Source organism: Heterodontus francisci, chromosome 40 (genome assembly GCF_036365525.1).
Source record: "Heterodontus francisci isolate sHetFra1 chromosome 40, sHetFra1.hap1, whole genome shotgun sequence".
Taxonomy (NCBI): domain Eukaryota; kingdom Metazoa; phylum Chordata; class Chondrichthyes; order Heterodontiformes; family Heterodontidae; genus Heterodontus; species Heterodontus francisci.
In genome coordinates this window covers 20,193,515-20,212,430 of record NC_090410.1, presented here as the reverse complement: position 1 = coordinate 20,212,430, position 18,916 = coordinate 20,193,515, and the positions used below count along the sequence as shown (strand labels likewise).

Sequence of the window (18,916 nt, the reverse complement as noted above, 5' to 3'; positions counted from 1 at the left end):
TGGGTCCAGAGTTATAGCCCTTCTCAGAGAATTAGGTCCAAGTGTTATAGCTGTATCACAGAGAACTGGGTTCACAGTGTCATAGCCTTATCTCAGAGAATTAGGTCCATTTTGGTCTCGCCCTATCTAAGAAAATTGAGTACACGGTATTAGAGATCTTCTCAGAGAATTGGGTCGACAGTATTATAGCCCTATCTTAAACAATTGAGTACACAGTGTTATAAGACCTATCTCAGAGGTTTTGAGGTTAGGCTAACTGGCCTGTAATTATTTGATTTATCTCTTTCTCCCTTTTTAAACAGTGGTACAATGTCGGCTGTCCTCAGGTCCTCTGGCAGCATGCCCATATCCTGGGAGGATTGGAAAATGGTGGTTTTCTCTTGCTTCCCTTAGCAGCTTCAGATACATTTCGTCCGGGCCTGGGGATTTATCCACTTTCAAAGATGCTAATTTCATTTAATATTTCATACTCCTCCTCCCGGACTGCAATGTCTGTAACATTCCTTGCTTTTGTATTCATTAAGATCCACACCGATATCTTCCACCTCCACCCATTCAGTCGTGCCACATCCAGCCGTGAATGGTGGTGGACAATTAAACAACTAACTGGAGGAGGTGGCTCCACAAATATCCCCGTCCTCAATGACGGGGGAGCCCAGAACATCAGTGCGAAAGATAAGGCAGAAGCATTTGCAACAATCTTCAGCCAGAAGTGCAGAGTTGATGATCTATCTCAGCCTCCTCCTCAAGTCCTCAGCATCACAGATGCCAGACTTCAGCCAATTCGATTCACTCCACGTGATATCAAGAAACGATTGAAGACACTGGATACTGCAAAGGCTCTGGGCCCTGACAATGTTCCGGCAATAGTACTGAAGACCTGTGCTCCAGAACTTGCAGCGCCCCTAGCCAAGCTGGTCCAGTACAGCTACAACACTGGCATCTACCCTGCAATGTGGAAAATTGCCCAGGTATGTCCTGTACACAAAAAGCAGGACAAGTCCAACCCGGCCAATTACCACCCCATCAGCCTATTCTCAATCATCAGTAAAGTGATGGAAGGTGTCATCAACAGTGCCATCAAGCGGCACTTGCTTAGCAATAACCTGCTCAGTGGCGCTCAGTTTGGGTTCCGCCAGGGCCACTCAGCTCTTGACCTCATTACAGCCTTGGTTCAAACATGGACAAAAGAGCTGAACTCAAGAGGTGAGGTGAGAGTGACTGTCCTTGATATCAAGGCAGCATTTGACCGAGTATGGCATCAAGGAGCCCTAGTAAAACTGAAGTCAATGGGAATCAGGGGGAAAACTCTCCGCTGGCTGGAGTCATACCTAGCGCAAAAGAAGATGGTTGTGGTTGTTAGAGGTCAATCAACTGAGCTCCAGGACATCACTGCAGGAGTTCCTCAGGGTAGTGTCCTAGGCCCAACCATCTTCAGCTGTTTCATCAATGACCTTCCTTCAATCATAAGGTCAGAAGTGGGGATGTTCGCTGATGATTGCACAATGTTCAACACCATTCGCAACTTCTCAGATACTGAAGCAGTCCGTGTAGAAATGCAGCAAGACTTAGACCATATCCAGGCTTGGGCTGATAAGTGGCAAGTAACATTTGCGCCACACAAATGCCAAGCAATAACCATCTCCAACAAGAGAGAATCTAACATTCTCCCCTTGACATTCAATGGCATTACCATCACTGAATCCCCCACTATCAACAGCCTAGGGGCTACCATTGACCAGAAACTAACTGGAGTAGCCATATAAATACCGTGGCTACAAGAGCAGGTCAGAGGCTAGGAATCCTGCGGCGAGTAACTCACCTCCTGACTCCCAAAAGCCTGTCCACCATCTACAAGGCACAAGTCAGGAGTGTGATGGAATACTTGCCTGGATGGGTGCAGCTCCAACAACACTCAAGAAGCTCGACATCATCCGGGACAAAACAGCCCACTTGATTGGCACCCCATCCACAAACATTCACTCCCTCCACCACCGACGTACAGTCAGTGGCAGCAGTGTGTACCATCTACAAGATGCACTGCAGCAACGCACCAAGGCTCCTTAGACAGCACCTTCCAAACCCGCGACCTCTACCAACTTGAAGGACAAGGGCAGGAAATGCATGAGAACACCACCACCTGCAAGTTCCCCTCCAAGTCACACACCATCCTGACTTGGAACTATATCGCCGTTCCTTCACTGTTGCTAGGTCAAAATGCTGGAACTCCCTTCCTAACAGCACTGTGGGTGTACCTACCCCACATGGACTGTAGTGGTTCAAGAAGGCAGCTCACCACCACCTTCTCAAGGGCAATTAGGGATGGGCAATAAATGCTGGCCTGGCCAGCGACGTCCACATCCCATGAATGAATAAAAAACCCACAAGTTACCTTGACAGTCCCTAATTGGTCCTACTCTTTCCTTAGTTATCCTCTTGTCCTTGCAAAATCAGATTTTGGAACAGAATCCCTTGGGATTCGGCACCACAAGAAATGTAAACCCAAATCTGATTCCGAAGAAGGGTCACTGACCCGAAACGTTAACTCTGCTTCTCTTTCCACAGATCACATTTGACTGGGGGATTGCCTGTGGGTTGCTTTTCCCTTTTAGTTTTGGCCATTCTTCTGAGCCTTCAAATATCTCCACATCTCCTAAAAACCTTGAGCTTTACCTTCCATTCAGAGTTACAACAACCTGCATTTATGTCGCACCATTAACTTAGTAAAACATCTGAAGGCGCTTCATAGGGGTATAACCAGGAATAATTTGTCACTGAATCATACAGATTAAGGACAGGTGACCAAAAGCTTGGTGAAAAAGGTAAGTTTTAAGGAGTGCCTTAAAAGAGGAGAGAGAGGTGGAGAGGTTTAGGAAGCAAATTCCAGAGCTCAGGGCCTTGGCAGCTGAAGACACAGATGCCAGTGGTGGAATGAAGGAAATCGGTGCTGCACTAGAGGGCAGAGTTGAAGGAGCACAGAGGTCTCAGAGGGTTGAAGGGCTGGAGGAGGTAACGGGGATTGGGAGCGGCAAGGCGGTGGAGCGATTTGAACACAAGGATGAGAATTTTAAATTTGAGATGTTGCTGGACCAGGAGCTAATATAGACCACTTGAAGATGATTGGTGAATGGGAGAATAAACAGGAGCAGTAACCATGGTTGGTACTTTTTTTTCCTCCTTTATTTATTAAAGGCTGTGACTGGGACTAGCTAACGACCAGGAATCAAGTGGGGATATTCCTGAAATGTACAGCGCAATTACACATCTTTACCAGCCATGAGTGGGAGCGGAGTTCAGCGAGCCCGATTGACATATATTAATGAATTGCCCTGCTTCACAATGGGACGTTCAGACAGGTCAAAACCTGCTGTTGTAAAAGCAAAGACCAGCACACACGTGGTGAATTGCAGTGGTGTTTTGACATTTTTACCCCCTCCATCGTCTGCTTGGGGGTGGGGGACGTGGTGGGGCGGTGATAACATTGAGGCCAATGTATTCACAATGAGGGTTGAAGGTTCAAGGGAATGAGCGTCTGTATTTTGTTACACAGCAGTAGCTTGAAAATTCTCTGAATTCAGTCCTGGTCTCACATGTGGGGAACTGAGGGCAAATACCAGCCTCAACGAACCGATGAACTTGACTATTATTATTGGATGCCTCTGGCTCTTTGCCAATCAAGGTTGACAAACAACTCAAGGAAGTAGAGGAATACACAGCCAGGAAGTGAATTGTTATTAACCGGTGTTATGACACTGCCCACAGAGATTTTTTTATTTATCCATTCACAGGGTGTGGGTATCGTTGGCAAGGGCAGCAATTGTTGCCCACTCCTAATTACACTTGAGAAGCTGGTGGCGAGCTGCCATCTTGAAACACTGCAGTTGGTGTGGTGACTGTGGTGAATCAAACTCCATGGCCTCCTCTGCACTGGAAGATTGGGTTTCAAGGAGAAACTTGCAACCTCTTGAGGTCACACCTCTAGGTCTAATTTACGCTGGGTCCTAATTAAGCCTGTCGATGTGACGGTCAGCTTCCGGTGTGGTCCATGAAAATTTGGGTACAGGGATGCAACTGAGTAATTGGCAGTAGTGCTACACTCTTCCACTATTACGGGTATAACTTCTATAAAACTCCGATGGGAAACGAATTTGTGCAATATATAGGCACATAGCATCAAGCTGTATATATAATCCAGTTCAATGTTACTCTTGGTCTAGTGAATTGACACTCTGTGATCCCAATGGAGTCTTTACAGGGAGACCTCACACTACATTAACTCTGATTATATATTCCTATTGCTAAAAAAGCAATTTATTTAATTGTGCTAATGCTATTTTTATGGGCTAATTTTATAAAAAGACAAATGCAGTTGCTAATCGATTGAGATGAAATTTATTCCCAAGAGCCTCCCAGTCTCTCTTAAAGGCTGTGACATGGCAACAATACCAATGGGTCATGTCTGGAAAAGTGCATTATCAAACCAAGCTGTGACCCTCTTTCTCCATTATTATCCAGGGATTTGAGCATAAAATTCAGGTTGACACTTAAGTTGCAGTACTGAGGAAGTGCTGCACTGTCAGAGGTATCATATTTCAGATGTAACATTAAATCGAGGCCCCGTCTGCCCTCTCAGGTGTACGTAAAAGATCTTATGGTAATATTTCGAAGAAGAGCAAGGGAGTTATCTCAAGTGTCCTGGCCAGTATTTATCCCACAACCAACATCACTAAAACAGATATCTGGTCATTATCACATTTCTATTTGTTGGAGCTTGCTGTGTACAAATTGGACACTCTGTGTTCTAAATTACAACAGTGACTACACTTCAAAAGTACTCCATTGGCTGTGAGGTGCTTTGGGATGTCCTGAGATTGTGAAAGGTGCTATAGAAATGCAAAGTCAGTCTGCCTGCCTTTCCCTCCTGTTTTCTTTCTCTCTTTCTTTCCCTGTCTTGTGCTGGGGAACTTGTTAACAGCCTAAACCAGTCACTAACATTCGGATTGCTTCTCGTGTGAAATGGATTCGTGTTCTGTGAGCTATGAGATATGGGGGGGGGGCTTACTCAGATGCATGGTATACTCACATTGATTCAGATTCTGGATCACGAAACCTGCTGCTCATCATCATAAGGGTGATCTGAGAGGGCTCCCAATGACTCGGTGAGGTAAATGCACTGCCAGGAGTGGGATGGCTTTAAAGGTAGCAGCTTGAATCTCATCTCAGGCAGCTATGGTTGCTGGGGAGGGGCGGGGGGGGGGCAGGGGGGGTGGCGGGAAGGATCAGTAGCAATTGTTCACAACACCATGTGATAAGGAATAGAAAAAATGCCTCCTATAGTTGAATAGTGTGGCATTGCTCACTGTGTTATCTCACATATGATTGGCTGTTTGGACTAGAATTCCAGAAGGCTGTTAGTGCCTGTGCTTTCGGGGGAAGATTGGGAATAAGTTTTTAAGCATTTATTTTCAATTTATTAGGCAACATTTTCCAGTGACCCAGGATTAAAGCAGTGAGTCCCAGGGGTCACTCAATGATTTTAGATCTATTGATATGACACATGTTGATCAAACAGTAGAAGGGTGTAAAGTTTTATCCCTCCTTTTCCTGAGTTCCTCATCGTAACTGCACTATACCACATTGCCTGGTGGAGGTCACATTCCTCCTTCTGGACAGGGATGGAGCTGGGAGGATCAGCAAGGAAACTTTGGAGGTTGCGCCATGGGCAGATATTCTCATGTAGCGCCTGATCATAAAACAAAGAACAACCATAGTGGAGGCCTTGGAGCAGGTTGTCAGTTCCCCTGTTGGGCACAGGTAGTGCCAGTCCTGGTTAGATCTATGGCAAAGGGATAAAGCAGAGAAGCATGCACGATAAATAATTAAAATCATGGGGAACTGGACGGTTCAGCAGGTGAGGCACTGGCCTTTCATCTCCAATACTTGGATCCCAATTCAGTGAAATGCTACTGTTTGAAATTCCCTTCCTAAATCTCTCTCTTCTCCTTTAAGATACTCCATGAAATCTCTCTCTGTGGTTACCTGTCCTAATATCTCTTTATGTGGCTCGGTGTCATATTTTGTTTGATAATGCTCCTTTGAAGTGCCTTGGGATGTTTTACTTTGTTAAAGGTGCTATATAAATGCAAATTGTTGTTGATGGAAGAGTCCCTAACATGGCTTGCAACTCAAACATTAACCCTGGGAGTTCTCCAAGATTGACCTCATGGCATCGCCACTTGTTTCTGTGCTGCAGGAATGGATCGACATCTTGGGCTCAGGTTGATGTCCTCCAGTGCATTCATTCCAGCTTTCATCCCTCCATGGTCTCCCTCCACCCTACTACCTATGACTGCAATGCTTGTCTTCTGACTCTTGCTGATTGTCTATATCTTCTTCCTTTGCTCCAATATTGACGAAAACAGAATTTGGCAGTTCACTCCCTCACACCAGTCTGCTTTGTTGGATATCTCCATGCTACAAGGCTGTGGTTGAGCTGTAGCTGCACTTCTACACCTGAGGCTTGTTGGCTCAAACCCCTCTTCAACACAACTTTTAGGCTGATGCTCCAGTTCAGTAATGAGTGACAGCTATACTGTCACAGGTGTTGCCTTTCAGATGACATATTAAACCCTGAGGTCCTGTCTGCTCCCTCAGATGGGTGGAAAAGATCAAATGGTACTATTTCAAGAAAGAACAAGGGAGCTCCCTATCGTATTAATCAATGCCACTAAAACAGATTATCAGATCATTATCACATTGCTGTTTGTGGGAGCTTGCTGTGCACAAATTGCTGCTGCATTTCCTACATTAGAAGGCTGACTATATTTCTTTTGAAAAAATGTACTTGGCTGTGAAGAGCTTTGGGGCATCCTGAGGTCCTGAAAGGCTCTATATAAATGCATTGTTCTTTCTTTGCAAAAGCATCCTTAATATTTGGTCAATTTGCTGGGCTTTAGTTACACAAGATGCTCTGTGCAACTTACGTGCTGTCCTACTTGAGTTATTAGTACTGCAGTCATCGTCTTTATAACATAGTCAAAGATCAATTCTGCAATGGCATTTCTCCAGTAAAAAGCTCATAGAAATTCAAGTCAGATGAGAAGCTTCTTACTCAGAATTAGACAGGTAAAACCAATTGTCTGTATGCGTGCAGAGGGCTTGTTGACATGGTCATTAACAGGATGCTGTTTTATTGCAGCCTTTCAAAGCAGCTCATTGATATTTGCAGCACTCCGCTGCTGAAAGGCTGCTAGACTGTTACTAATGGACCATTATTAATTTTTTATATGAAGCTAGCTAGTGTTCAGCAACTGCGTCAGCCGCTAGGCTTTACGATTGGCTTGCTTCCTGGGGAACACTGCCAATGATTGGCTGGGTGATATTTCAAGGCCCTAAATTACAAAAGAGTTGTCAAAACCAGGCAGACCCTGGTGTGAGGTTTTCGGTCACAATCCATGTAACAAAAGCTATGTACCACAAATCACGCACCATAAGTGAGGTGCCAGAGGCATTCACTTATCCCAACAACATAATGTAGTGGAAGCAGATGCTATAATACCTTTCAAAAGGGATAAATATTTGACAGGGTTAAAAATTGCTGGGCAATGAGGAAAGAGTAGGGTAGAGGGACCAATTGGGTAGCTGTTTCAAAGAGCTGGCATGAAAATGAAAGGGTGAATGACCTCCTTCTGTGCTGTAGGATTCTACAGTTAAAAGCAGCAAGCTGCGATTGCCTAAGATCTGCAGGGTATGGTTAAGCGGTCCCTCTTTTATTGTCTCATTCTGCATCTGCGTCTCTATCTTGTGGCTGTGGGATTTTCTAGTGTTCTCTCTTGCTGGGGAGCAAGTGAATGTCTGCCAGCCTCTATGGCAGCAGAAAAAGATGGTGATCCGGTGCTTTTGGCTGTGGCTCGGGAGTAGCACTCTTTCCTCTGACTGTGAAGGTTGTGGGTTTGAGTCTCACTCCAGTGCTGCACTGTCAGAGGTGCCATCTTTCAGATATGATGTAATACTGAAGCCTGTCTGCTATCTCAGATGCATGTAAAAAAAATCCCATGACACTATCTGAGTAAGAGCAGGGGAGTTCTCCTCATTGTCCTGGTTAACATGTATCCCTCAACCAACATCAAAGAGAGATTATTTGGTCATTATCGTGTTGCTGTTTGTTGGGTCTTGCTGTGCACAAATTGGCTGCCACATTTCCTATATTACAATAGTAACTACACTTTAAAAGTACTTCATTGGTTGTAAAGCACTTTGGTATGTCCTGAGATTGTGTAAGGCGATATATAAATGCAAGTTCTTTCTTCTTCCTTTAGCAGGGATGGTCAGGCTGCATCTCATACATCCCTGTGTGACTTTTCTGTGGTTGAAGTGTATCTCTTTGTTGACCCATACCTGATCACACACTTAATCCTTCCCCACAGCTCAGTAAAGGAGCAAAGTATGGCTGCCACAACACAGAACATTTCAGTGGTTAACTGGTCTCTGTGACAAAGCAGCTGTAAGGGAGGTGGCACTCCTGGTTTATTATGAGATAATTGGTGACATTTAATTTTTCAATGAAGTGGTAAAACATTGTGAGCCATTCAGCTCCAGAGGATGTAAGCTGCTTAACAACAACTTGCATTTATATAGCAGCCGTAATACATCCCAAGGCACTTGACGATAGAGTCATCAGCCACATGAAGAGACATTAGGGCAGGTGACCAAAATCTTGGTCAACAAGCATCTTAAAGGAGGAGACAGAGGTAGTGAGGCGGAGAGGTTTAGAGAGGGAATTCCAGAGCTTAGAGCCTAAACAATTGGAGGCAGGGCCGCCAAAAATAGGATGAAGTAAGTCAGTGATGCACAAGAGGCCAGAATTGAATTGGAGGGTTGGACTGGAGAAGACCACAGAGTTAGAGAGGGGCAAAGCCATTGAGTGATTTGAAAACAAGGATAAAAATTCTAAAGTCGATGCTTTTACAGGCATTAATAGCAAACAAATGATGGAAGTGAAGAAGAATGAGATGTATATGGGCACTGCGCTGTCGCAAGCAAGTTCGGACAGAAACGCTCCTTGTGTTCCACTGCACTGCAGAACGATGATTCCAGAAAACTAATTAGATTAGATTAGATTAGAGATACAGCACTGAAACAGGCCCTTCGGCCCACCGAGTCTGTGCCGACCATCAACCACCCATTTATACTAATCCTACACTAATCCCATATTCCTACCAAACATCCCCACCTGCCCCTGTATTTCCCTACCACCTACCTATACTAGTGACAATTTATAATGGCCAATTTACCTATCAACCTGCAAGTCTTTTGGCTTGTGGGAGGAAACCAGAGAACCCGGAGAAAACCCACGCAGACACAGGGAGAACTTGCAAACTCCACACAGGCAGTATCCAGAATCGAACCCGGGTCCCTAGAGCTGTGAGGCTGCGGTGCTAACCACTGCGCCGCCCAATTAGTTCCATCGTTCAACCTACAAATGAACATAACAAAATGAATCAACGCTGAGGGTAAAGGGTGCCGGGCCGAAAAGATGGGGGGAACCCCGCCTCGGTCTTTTCTAGACCCACCAGTGCGATCCTACGTTGATCTGGAACCTTAGCGCCCGGCCTGATATCCCTGTCTCTTTAAAGATGGGGTTCTCGTCCCCAAGAGCTGCCAGTCAATCACAGGGCTGGCAGCTCCGCTGTATCAACAGTGCCACCGGTACTGTAGAGGCCTTGGATCTAGGTCCAGCACTGGAACCCCGGACCTCAGGTAAGTGAGGTGGGGTTGGTGGGCCAGTCCAGAAGGCCCCGGCGAAGGAGGGTGGGAGGATGGCCGTGAAGTGCAGGGGGAGGGGTGTCCAAGGAGGTGCAGTTTTTGCCGACGGGGGACTTCCGTGGGCTACAGATTGCCCATGGAGGGGACAGCTCCCCCTCAAACCCACAGGGAGGGTGCCTCGTATTTAGAGGCGACCTCCCTGCGTGGCGGAGGCAAGCCTACCGCTGGTTAAATCCTAGCAGTGTTAATAGGCCACTTAAGGGCCTCAACTGGCCTCTGAGTGGGAAGGCCATCGTTGGCCTATCCCACCCCAAACAAAATCGCTTGGAGACAGGGAGGCGATGGGTCTTCGTACCCCCACTTGCCGTTGCGACTCTATGGGTCCCCCCCCCACCTCTGACCTTGCCTCAGGGAGGCCCATAAAATCCAGTCCAAAGAACGAGAAGGCATGGGAGTAAGGAAGCAGGATGAGAGATAATTACGAGAGAGGGAGAGATACCTTGAGTGAAAGGCAAGGAGATAAAGAATGGAAGAAAGCTGGAAAGACACATCAACAACTTGCACTTATAAAAACACCTTTAATGTAAGAAAAATTCACAGGAGTGTTGTTAGCAAACTAAAGTGACAACGAGTCAAAGAAGGAGACAATAGGACAGGTGACCAAATGCTTGGTCAAAGAGGTATGTTTTAAGTTGAGTCTCAAAGGAGGAGAAAGGGGTAGAGCAGGGTTGTCCAACATACGGCCTGCGGACCACGATCCGGCCCGTCAAAGGTTTCCATCCGGTGCGCGGATGTATTTCAGAGATGAGACATTTTCCATTGTCTTATTTATTTCAGATCGGCTTTTTAAAAAAATTGCTTCAGTTTCGCAGCTGGGAGCAGGAACAGCGGTTAACCAACTTCGGACAGATTCGGGCTTTTCTTGTGGGTTCCGACTTTTTTTTTTAGAAGCTCGCTGGAAAAGCCCAAATCTGTCCGACGTTGATTAATCGCTGTTCCCGCTCCCAGCCCCATAAACTGTGAAACTGACTTGCAAATTTTTTTTTTTAAACTGACCAACCACAAAGATGCTGTGCTGAGAACTCCCGAGACAAAGAGAGAGAGAGAGAGAAAGGGGACAGAGAGTGAGAGAGAGAGAGAGAGAGAGAGAGTGAGAGAGAGTGTGAGAGAGAGAGTGTGAGAGAGAGTGAGAGAGAGTGAGAGAGAGAGTGAGAGAGTGAGAGAGAGTGAGAGAGTGAGAGAGTGAGAGAGTGAGAGAGAGTGAGAGAGAGTGAGAGAGTGAGAGAGTGAGAGAGAGAGTGAGAGAGAGAGAGAGTGAGAGAGTGAGTGAGAGAGAGTGAGAGAGAGTGAGAGAGAGTGAGAGTGTGAGTGAGAGTGAGAGAGTGAGAGAAAGGAAGAAAGAGGGGGGCAGAGAGAGGGGAACACAGGAAGAGAGAAAGAGAGATAGAGACAGAGAGAGGGAAAGGGAGAGGGAGAGAGAGTGATCAAGATCACTTCTGACAATTGGACATCTATCCAGAATACTCCACATCGCTACAAGTGTGTGGGCAGACATTGACTACTTGTGCAAGAAAAAAATGCAGGTATCTAACTAAATTAGTGTCCAACATAGTGATGAGAAAGTAAGTCAATAAATTAATCTTCTCATTTAAAGCTCCTTCACAAAAATGCACAATAGTTGTTGTTTTAATAGTAAGATAACCTTTCAATGCCTTTATCTTTCTGAAATTGTCTCACCAACCCCCTACGTAAGATGAAAATGGTAATGCGGCCTCCCACATGAAAAGGTTGGGCAATCCTGGGATAGAGAGACATAGGCACTTAAGAAAATAAAAAATCTTGCATTTATATAGCACCTTTCACAACCTCATCATGTCTCAAAGTGCTTTACAGCCAATGAAGTACTTTTGAAGTGTAGTCACTGTTGTAATGTAGGAAACAAGACAACCAATTTACACACAGCAAGCTCCCACAAACAACAATGTGATAGTGACCAGATAATCTGTTTTTGTGACAATGATTGAGGGATAAATATTAGCCAGTTACTGGGAGTAACTTCCCTGCTCTTCTTTAAAATAGTGTCATGGGTTTTTTTTTTTACGAGGGCAAATGATGCCGCAGTTTAATGTCTCATGTGAGAGACGGTACCTCTGACAGTGCAGCATTTCCTCAGTACTGCACTGGAGCATCAGGTCTGATTTTTGTGTTCAAGTGTCTGGAATGGGAATTAAACCCAAAACCTTTTGATGCAGAGACCAGAGAACTACCCCTGAGATACAGCAGGAATTCCAGAGATTTGGATCCACACAGCTGAAGTCACGGCCGCCAATAATGGTGTGAAGGAAGTAGGAGGTGTGCAAGTAGCCAGAATTGGAAAAAATGCAGGGATCTTGGAGGATTGTATGATGTACGGCTGAAGGAGGTAGGGAGGGGGTGAGGCCATGGAGGGATTTGATCACAAGGATGAAAATTTTAAAATCAAGGCTTTGGTGGACTGGGAGCCAATGTAGGTCAGCGAGCATTAACAGGGATGTATGAACAGCAATGTGCATTTATGTGATGCTTTCAATGTAGAAAAATGCCCTAAAGTGCTTCACAGAAATGTAAAAGAAAAAATGGAAAGAGGTAAGTTTTACAGGAGGAGAAAGTTGCAGAGGTTTAAGGAGGGAATTCCAGATTGTAGAATTAAAAGCAAAATACTGCGGATGCTGGAAATCTGAAATAAAAACGAGGAATGCTGGAAATACTCAGCAGGGCTGGCAGCATCTGTGGAGAGAGAAGCAGAGTTAATGTTTCAGGTCAGTGACCCTTCTTCAGAACTGGGTCAGGTTTATTTAACTAACTGAATTCAATTCACAATAGCCATGGCAGGATTTGAATTCACTTCTCGCAAGTTAGTAGCCCAGAAATGCAGCCGCTGTGCTGATGGTTGGAAACAGGTCGGGATGTCAAAGGCCAGAGTCAGAGGAATGGAGAAGTCGAGGGGCACATGGTGTTTGGTGGGGGGAGGGGTCATTGTAGTGTAACAATGGGTCCATACGGAGAAGCAATGATGATGTCAATCATCAGATCAGACCTTAATTTCCTTACCTTCAAGCAAAACAAATACAGCAACGTCTAAAACTTTGAAAACAATACAAGCAATTCAATAGGAAAATAAGTAAAACTGAACTTCATTAAATCATTAATATTTCACGGGCAAAATCAACACGGCACACTCCTTAAGCTAAGTGATACCCCACACTACAATATGCCCAGGATTCTCCAGTGTTCTGCTAGACTGATAATAGTTTGTTGACACTATGAGACTACAGGTTCCAGTGAAGAGCAATGATAATTGGAGTCTATAGATAAAATAGATTAAGACAAGGAAGGGACAGAGTAGGAGAGGTCTTAGAAAAGAGGGAAGAATTGTTTGCCAGATTTGAAAGCTGCTTTCACATTACAAGACGGACACAATCACAGCCATTTCAGATCATCCATCCAAAACCCCACAAGCTCTCCTCATCACAACATCCAATGGTCAGTAAATGATTCCAGGGTTTAACGCCACTAGCCTACCCAGATTTGATGAGCACTCTATGAATGATTTACATTGAATTGCATATGTAATTTACAGCACCGAAACAGGCCATTTGGGCCAACTGGTCTATGCCACTGTTTATGCTCCACGTGCGCTATCTTCCATGTTATTTCATTTCATCCATCAGCATATCCTTCTATTCCTTTCTCTCTCATGTGCTTATCTAGCTTCCCTTAAATGCTTCTATGCTATTCGTCTCAGCTGCTCCACATGGTAGCAAGTTCCACATTCTAATCACTCTCTGAAATAAGAAATTTCTCCAGAATTCCTTATTGGATTTATTAGTGACTATCTTCTATCCGTAGCCTCTAGGTTTGGACTTCCCCACAAATGGACACATGCTCTCTACATCTACCCTATGGAATTCCTTCATAATGTTGAAGACCTGTACCTGGTCATCCCTCAGACTTCTCGCTTCTAGAGAAAAGAGCCCCAACCTGCTCAGTCTTTCCTGATAACTATAAACCGAAATCTGCCTTTCCCCAGTTTTAAACCTGAGGCTCACTGTGATCATGGCTCAGTTTGAACTACATTTATGTACCATTTTAGATATATAGAACCATGGAATCATAGATTGATTCAGCACAGAAGGAGGACATTCGGTCTATTGTCCATTACTATCCTCCTCACCGTTAGCTATATTTCTGAGTTTCACGCAAAATTTCTAACTTTGAAATTATACCCTGTACACCCAAGTCTATATGTAGCAAAAGAGCAGTGATCCTAATTCTGACCCCTGGGGAACACCACTGCATACCTCCCTCCAGTTTGAAAAACAATTGATCATCACTACTCTCTGCACCTTAGCCAATATTGTATCCAAGCTGCCAGTGTCCCTTTAATCCCAAGCCCTTCAATTTTGCTAACAAGTCTATTTTGTGGTACTTTATTGAACATCTTGAAATTCCACATATATACACAACATCCGCCACACTACCCTCATCAACCCTCTATGGTACTTCATCAAAAAACTCAAACAAGTCAGTCAAACGCGATTTGCCTTTAAAAAGTCCATGCTGACTTTCATTTATTGGCCCAAACTTTTCCAAAAGCCAATTAATTTTGTCCCTGATTGTTGTCTCTGAAAGTTTACTCACCACCGACATCAGATGACTGGCCTCTAGTCGCCAGGTTTATCCCTCTCCCCTTTTTTGAACAGCAGTGTAACGTTTGCAATCCTCTAGCCCTCTGGCACCATCCCCATATCCAAGAAGGATTGGAAAATTGTTCCCAGAGCCTGCACAATTTTCCTTACTTTTTTTAATAACCCATCCCATGGGTTATGGGATACATCCTATCTTTAATGGGCGACTTCTCTAATTTGAGCACTGCGCAGCCTTTTAAGTACCTCCTCTTTGTTTTTATCTTATCCAATATCTCTACTTCCTTCCCCTTTGTTGCTACATTGACAAGATCCTCTTCTCCAGTGAAGACAGAAGCAAAATACTCATTTAGTACCTCAGTCATGCCCTCTCCTTCCACAGGATTTCCTTTTAGTCTCTCAGCGGCCCGACCCTTCCACTGACTACCCTTTTACTATTTATATGTTTATAAAAGGCTTTTGGGATCCCTTTTATGTTAGCTGCTAACCTATTCTCATACTTTCATTACTTCATTTATTTTCTTTTTCAGCTTTTCTTTGTACTTCCTGTAACCAGCTTAGCTCTCCATTATCTTTGAACCTTATAATTGTCATAAGTCTCCTTTTTTTGATTCTCTTTAATTCTACGAACATGTATGAGGTCCCCGTCTAATCTGGGAGACTTGTCCAGCACTGCTTTTATACTGCTACACAACGTTCCCTCCTTTGTGGGTTTTATCACTCACCTCATCCGTGATCTGGTCAGCACATCGCTGCATCTCATCCTGCTCCGACTTAGGTTCCATATTGTTTTCCAGATTGTTCTCCATGGTGCTTCTTAGTGTGGATCGTTACACAACTGCAGTCACTCAAAAGCAGCGGGTTCACACGGGTGCAGCAGGGCAGTGACCTTTGAGGGAAGGCTGAAAAGCAAAAGAGCAGAATGTTTTAGGACATTTATCATGTTTTGAACAAGGCAGACAATGTTTCATAAAGAGCATGTGAACGAGAACTGGAGCTTCCGAAGGGCACAGTTAGATTTTGACGTTACAAGTTTTGTTTTCACTGGTGGTTTATCAGGTAAAGTCCCCAAGTCATATGGGCCAGTAGGGTCCCAGGTTCTATACTCCAGGCCATTGCTAAGCTGGCTGATCCCAGATCTACTAAAGAAAGATTTGCATTTATATAGCGACTTTCACAACCTCAAGACGTGCCGAAGTGCTTTACAGCCAATGAACTACTTTTGAAGTGTGGCCACTGTTGTAACGTAGGTAACGCTGCAGCCAATTTGTGTACAGCAAGATCCCACAAATAGTAAAGAGATGATGTCCAGATAGTGCTGTTAGTTAAGGGCCAGGACACCGAGAACACCCCTACCCTTCTTCAAAATAGTGCCATGGGATCTTTTATGTCCCCTCAGAAGGCATATCTGGCCTCAGTTTAGCAGCTTGACGTATTCAATGCTATTCACTAATTTCAATATATCTCAGGTCTGAGCAGGCTTGTCCTGTGATGCTCTTATACTCCCGCAAGAAACATCCTACTATCAAGTGTCGCCCATGGCTCGATTACTAGCACTTTCATCTCTAGGCCAGAAGGCTTTGAGTTCAAGTCCCGCTCCAGAGACTTGAGCAAATAACCCAGTTTTACCCTCCAGTGCAGTGCCAAGGGCATACTACACTACCAGAGGTGCTATCGTTTGGAGAAGACATTGAACCTAACTTCTATGTGCCCTCTCAAGTGGATATAAAAGATACCATTGTGCTATTTTGAAGAGGAGCAGGGGAGATTTCCCTGATCAACATTTATTTCTCCACCAACATCACTAAAACAGATGATCTGGTGATTATCACATTGCTGGGATCTTGCTGTGTACAAATTGGCTGTTGTGTTTCTTACATGACAACAGTGAAGTGGCTTGGGGTGTTGCGAAAGGTACTATATAAAAGTAAGTCTTCTGTTCTTTCATTTCTTATTGTTGTGGCTGATACAGGGCTCCTGTGTCTGATTATTCAGTGAGTCCTGGTGGCACGTGCAAGTGCGACTAGATTTCAGTGTGGCTGCAAATCTGCCTTCCACTTTCTCGGCTCAGTCATGAAGAATGACCGTTTAGACGAGATCCCAAAGGGAGGCTGGAATCTGTGAGACAGTAACCTGGCGTCATCATCACCTTCAGGAGGGGCGCAAAGAAAATTGTGCAGGGTTGCCGGGGAAAGGCACTGACCGAGGGCAGGCTGTATTTATTTTCAGTCCCTGACTTGTATTTACTAAGACACAACAACCGCTCATTAGGATTGCGAATCAAAAGAGCAGAGCCAGCTTGCTGTTTCTCCGCATTTTCCTTTCGTAATTCATCACCCCGCCCCCGCTTCGATTGCAGACGACTCCCTGACTGACAGGGCAGGAGACAACCCCTTTCTAGGCCCATCTCATCAGCGCACTGCACCACCAGGCCCACTCCCCACCCCCCCCATCCTGCACTGTCACTCCAGTTCATCACAACATTAGAGCCGTGCAGGTCTGTTCTGCAGCAGTTTCAGTCAGGACCGATTTGTGCATTTTGAAATGCTGCAAAAGGGACATTCACGAGGCGGTGGTGGTGAGAGGGTTTGGAGGGGGGTCAGCGGGAATGGGATTGGAAGCAGAGATTTACTTTGTGGTGTGAACATCAAACAGTGAATCACAGATAAATAATTCCTCACTCATCACTGTCACTTGCATCGAAAGGACAGGAAGGTCTGAAACGGCACAATTAATCATTTAAACAGCCCAAAGCAATCCCATCCATTCAAACTGGAGCAATCACAGTTATACTAATGATACACATCTAGCATGAGGGCAAGCACCTTAAAGGCGAAGGATATTATACTAAACTGCAACACAATCTAACGTATTATTATGAAGAAGAAGATGGTCCTGTACTCACTGGTGTGTCTCCAGTCCTTCGGTGTTATTCCTTCACACTGCTGGTTAGATCGAGACTGGGAGCTGACATTGTGTGTGGAAACTCCTCTTCGCTGACATCATGAAACTCCTCCCCGTGATATCACAGGGCAGGGTCGAGGGAGAGAGGCAGCCCACTCGATTCATGGTGACACTGGCAAAGGAACTTGATGAGGTCAGCAAAAAGTGGGCATTCAACACATGTCTGCCCTCTGACAGCCTCTAACCAGCTGTCTGAAAACACATCAGAAAGGGAGAACTGAGGAACCCCAGTAAGGATATAGGCATCTTACTTTATAGCATTAGGGCTATGCTGAAATTTAATAGAACAGCCATGCTACTTTGTTCTATCATAGCATGATACAGTACAGAAGGAGGCCATTCAGCCCATTGTGCCTCTGTTGGCTCTTTGAAAGATTTAATAGAGAATGCAGCATTATTTACTCCGCCTCCTGAAGATATTGGCTCATATTGATTGCTTGACATCTTACCCACTCTTCATTTCTGTCACTAGGGGAGGGGCTATTTGACCACACTGGCATCACACTTCTCCACACCCAGCATTTGCAGAGCGCACTAGTCTAGATGGACTCAAGGGACAGAGATCAAAAGCAGGACCCCCATCTGGTATTTTCTCCCACTCTCTCATCTGAGTCATTGAATCACTAAAAATATCACCAAAAGAGATTATCTCATTGTCATTTGTGGGAGCTTGCTACGAGCTTATTGGCTTCCACGTTTCCTACATTACAACAATGACTTCACTTCAAAAGTATTTCATTGGCTATGAGACATCCTGAGGTTGTGTAAGGTGCTATATAAATGAAATTTCTTTTTTTCATAGGGGTGGCCAATCTACATCTTATAAAGCCCTCTGTGACTCTTCTGTAGTTGAGGCACGGCCCTTTGTTAAGCCATGCCTCCTTTGGGACGTCCTAAGGTTGTGAAAAATGCTATATAAATGCAAGTGTTTCATTCTGAAGCCAGTTGTAGCCTTCCAGCTGAGATTAGCACAGATTGGAGATCGAGTGAATCATGCATTTACTTCTAAAGACAGTAGGACACTGTTAACTGTTCATGATACCATAAAAACATACAGCGCAGAAGGAGGCCATTTGGCCCTTCGTGCCTGTGCTGGCTCTTTGAAAGAACAGTGATGCTTAGTCCCACACCCCTGCTTTTTGTCCATAACCCTATCAGTTCATTCTCATGTAGTGGTCCAACTTCCTTTCAGAACTATTTATTGGATCAGCTTTCACCACCTTTTCAGGTGAGAGAGTTCTAGATCCTAACTATTAAGCCTTAACCAATAGAAACATATATTTAGATTTGAGCGACAATTGCCGGTACAGGCTACAGTAACACCGTGTGCATGACTACCTCTTCATTTGGTTAGAGTAATACAATTTCACACCTGCCTTACATTTTATGAATGAATCACTTAAGTTTCACAAGTGTTCCCAGAATATGCTCAGATTCCTCCTAACTACTGACTGATTTTTTTTCTCTCTTCAGATATTGCTTTAAATACAGATTCTAGGAGA

At 44.7% G+C, this 18,916-nt stretch overlaps 1 protein-coding gene across 1 annotated transcript in view; it reads right to left on the bottom strand.

Annotated features, from left to right (window-relative positions):
* LOC137353231 (synaptosomal-associated protein 25) overlaps window positions 1-17,426 on the bottom strand; it is a 109,455-nt gene extending 92,029 nt beyond the window's left edge. Inside the window, exons 1-2 of the mRNA XM_068019309.1 lie at window positions 17,356-17,426; window positions 15,176-15,352 (exon numbers count right to left, since the gene is read on the bottom strand). Of these exons, the coding sequence (XP_067875410.1) occupies window positions 15,176-15,259 (84 nt within the window). The 5' untranslated portion in view covers window positions 15,260-15,352; window positions 17,356-17,426. The remainder of the gene's footprint in view (window positions 1-15,175; window positions 15,353-17,355) is intronic.
* Window positions 17,427-18,916: the final 1,490 nt, after the last annotated feature.